We start from the raw sequence: 1,764 nt of genomic DNA, 5'->3' as shown, positions 1-1,764 counted from the left end.
CCGCGTCTGGGCTGTGTCTTGCAGACTGAAGTGGCCTCGTCTGGCCCGGCGCGCCGCCCGGTCCCATGGAGCTGGAGGGGCAGTGGTGGCGGGGACAGCTGGCTGCTGATATTCACCAAGCCCTTCGGTACAAGGTAACCTGGGTGCCCGGCCCTGTCCCCTGGGTGCTTGGTGCCTCCTGCCAGTGAGTGTGAATCTCGGCCCCCTGGAAAGTCAGGTTCCTGAACCACTAGTTTCCAGAGCAGAAGAGGCGAGTTTGCCTATTGGCTCAAAGTTAATGAACTTCTCGGCTTCCCTGGATGTCAGAAGAACCTGCAGCTTCAATGAGGGGTGTGGGGTGGAAGGGGGCGGGAAGGGGCCGCGGGGCGTGTAGGTTGGGAGAGAGAAGGTGTGAAGAGATATTCTGATGTTTCCAGGTGGAACAGGGGTTTCGTATTATACTTAAAAAAGCCAGCAGACATCATTTTAGGGGGCAGAGCAGCCTTCCTTGGTCTGTAGTTGCTGATGTATATGCAGCTGTGTGTCATGTCACATTTGTCCATAAATAGTTCCCCAGCCTTTGCACTAGCTTGCTGTGAGACTTCGGACAAGTTACTTAATTTTCTGTTTCCCAGTTTTCCCATCTGTAAAGTGAATAATAATAGGATGTGCCTTCTGGGATGATTGTGAAGATTAAACGAGTTGCTACTGTACGTGTATTGGAACAGTGATTGGCATATAGTGAGCACTAAGAAAGTGATGACTTGTTATTCTCTACCCCACCCTCCCACCCCAAGATTTGGGGCTGTACAAAAAGCCTTAAAGCCTTAAGGTAGAAGGAGTTACCTACTGTTTGCAGCAAATATCAAGGGCAGAAAGTAGACCTAATATACTTAATAGATATGGGTGGGAAAGGAGACACTTTTCTGGCACAATGCAAAGTGTTTTGTTGTTCTTAAGCAACAACTTTACTCTTTATGTCACATCTCAGTTTAATGGTCAGCTTTGCCTCTTTGATAACCAGAAGAGAGACCAGATCCAAAATGATCTCTAATTTGCATCAGTTTCATCATGAATAGAGGAGCCATTCATGCGGTATAGAAAATTAGAAAGAAGCAAAACAGCTGACTCTAATAAAAAGGATGCTGACTGTTGGATTGGGAGATCCAGAAATGATAATGAATTTATATCTTGACTTTTAAAATCAGATTAAGGAGAATTAGAAAACCTAATTTTGACTTAAATTGTTGCAATTGTACCCTTTTTAATTATTGAGGTTTCTAAATGCTACTTATTAATTCAGACACAATATATACATCCTAGTCCTGTAAGTGGTCATACCACAGAAAAGTCTCAACCATGGGAATGGATCTCTGGAATGTTAAGAGAATTTCAGGTTTCCCACTATGAAAATTGTCCTGATATTTTTGGGGGAGAAGGGTAGATGTTGTCTTTTAGTTTTAAATGTTTTTCTTTTCTAAGTGTTAGCTCTTTATCACTCTGGTATATGGTGACGTTAATTACATATTTTTTTAATGATATGAAACTTAAAATATTTTTCTTGGTTATTTCCATTTCCCCCCATAGGTTCTGGTTCTTGTATTTTATGTGTAATTTTAATTCTGAGTGATTACCTGCATTGATTTTATCAGTTTGAGATTGGAAGTGGATTCCTCCCCCCGCCCCAGTAAATTTGTTGAATGCTTTTGTGTATTAGGCTCTGGGGAGGATCTAAGGAATTAGACATAAGTGAACTAAGGTTGCTTCTGAACTATAAGGACAAGA

At 42.4% G+C, this 1,764-nt stretch overlaps 1 protein-coding gene across 1 annotated transcript in view; it reads left to right on the top strand.

Moving 5' to 3' along the window:
* Positions 1–14: 14 nt before the first annotated feature.
* The window catches only part of CCNJ (cyclin J), a 24,641-nt gene continuing 22,891 nt past the window's right edge, over positions 15–1,764 (top strand). The window contains exon 1 of the mRNA XM_006756622.2: positions 15–134. Within this exon, the coding sequence (XP_006756685.1) occupies positions 66–134 (69 nt within the window). The 5' untranslated portion in view covers positions 15–65. The remainder of the gene's footprint in view (positions 135–1,764) is intronic.

This window comes from Myotis davidii, unplaced genomic scaffold (assembly GCF_000327345.1).
Source record: "Myotis davidii unplaced genomic scaffold, ASM32734v1 scaffold332, whole genome shotgun sequence".
Classification (NCBI taxonomy): domain Eukaryota; kingdom Metazoa; phylum Chordata; class Mammalia; order Chiroptera; family Vespertilionidae; genus Myotis; species Myotis davidii.
Note: the sequence above shows the minus strand (reverse complement) of the source record. Positions and strands in the feature narration are given on the sequence as shown.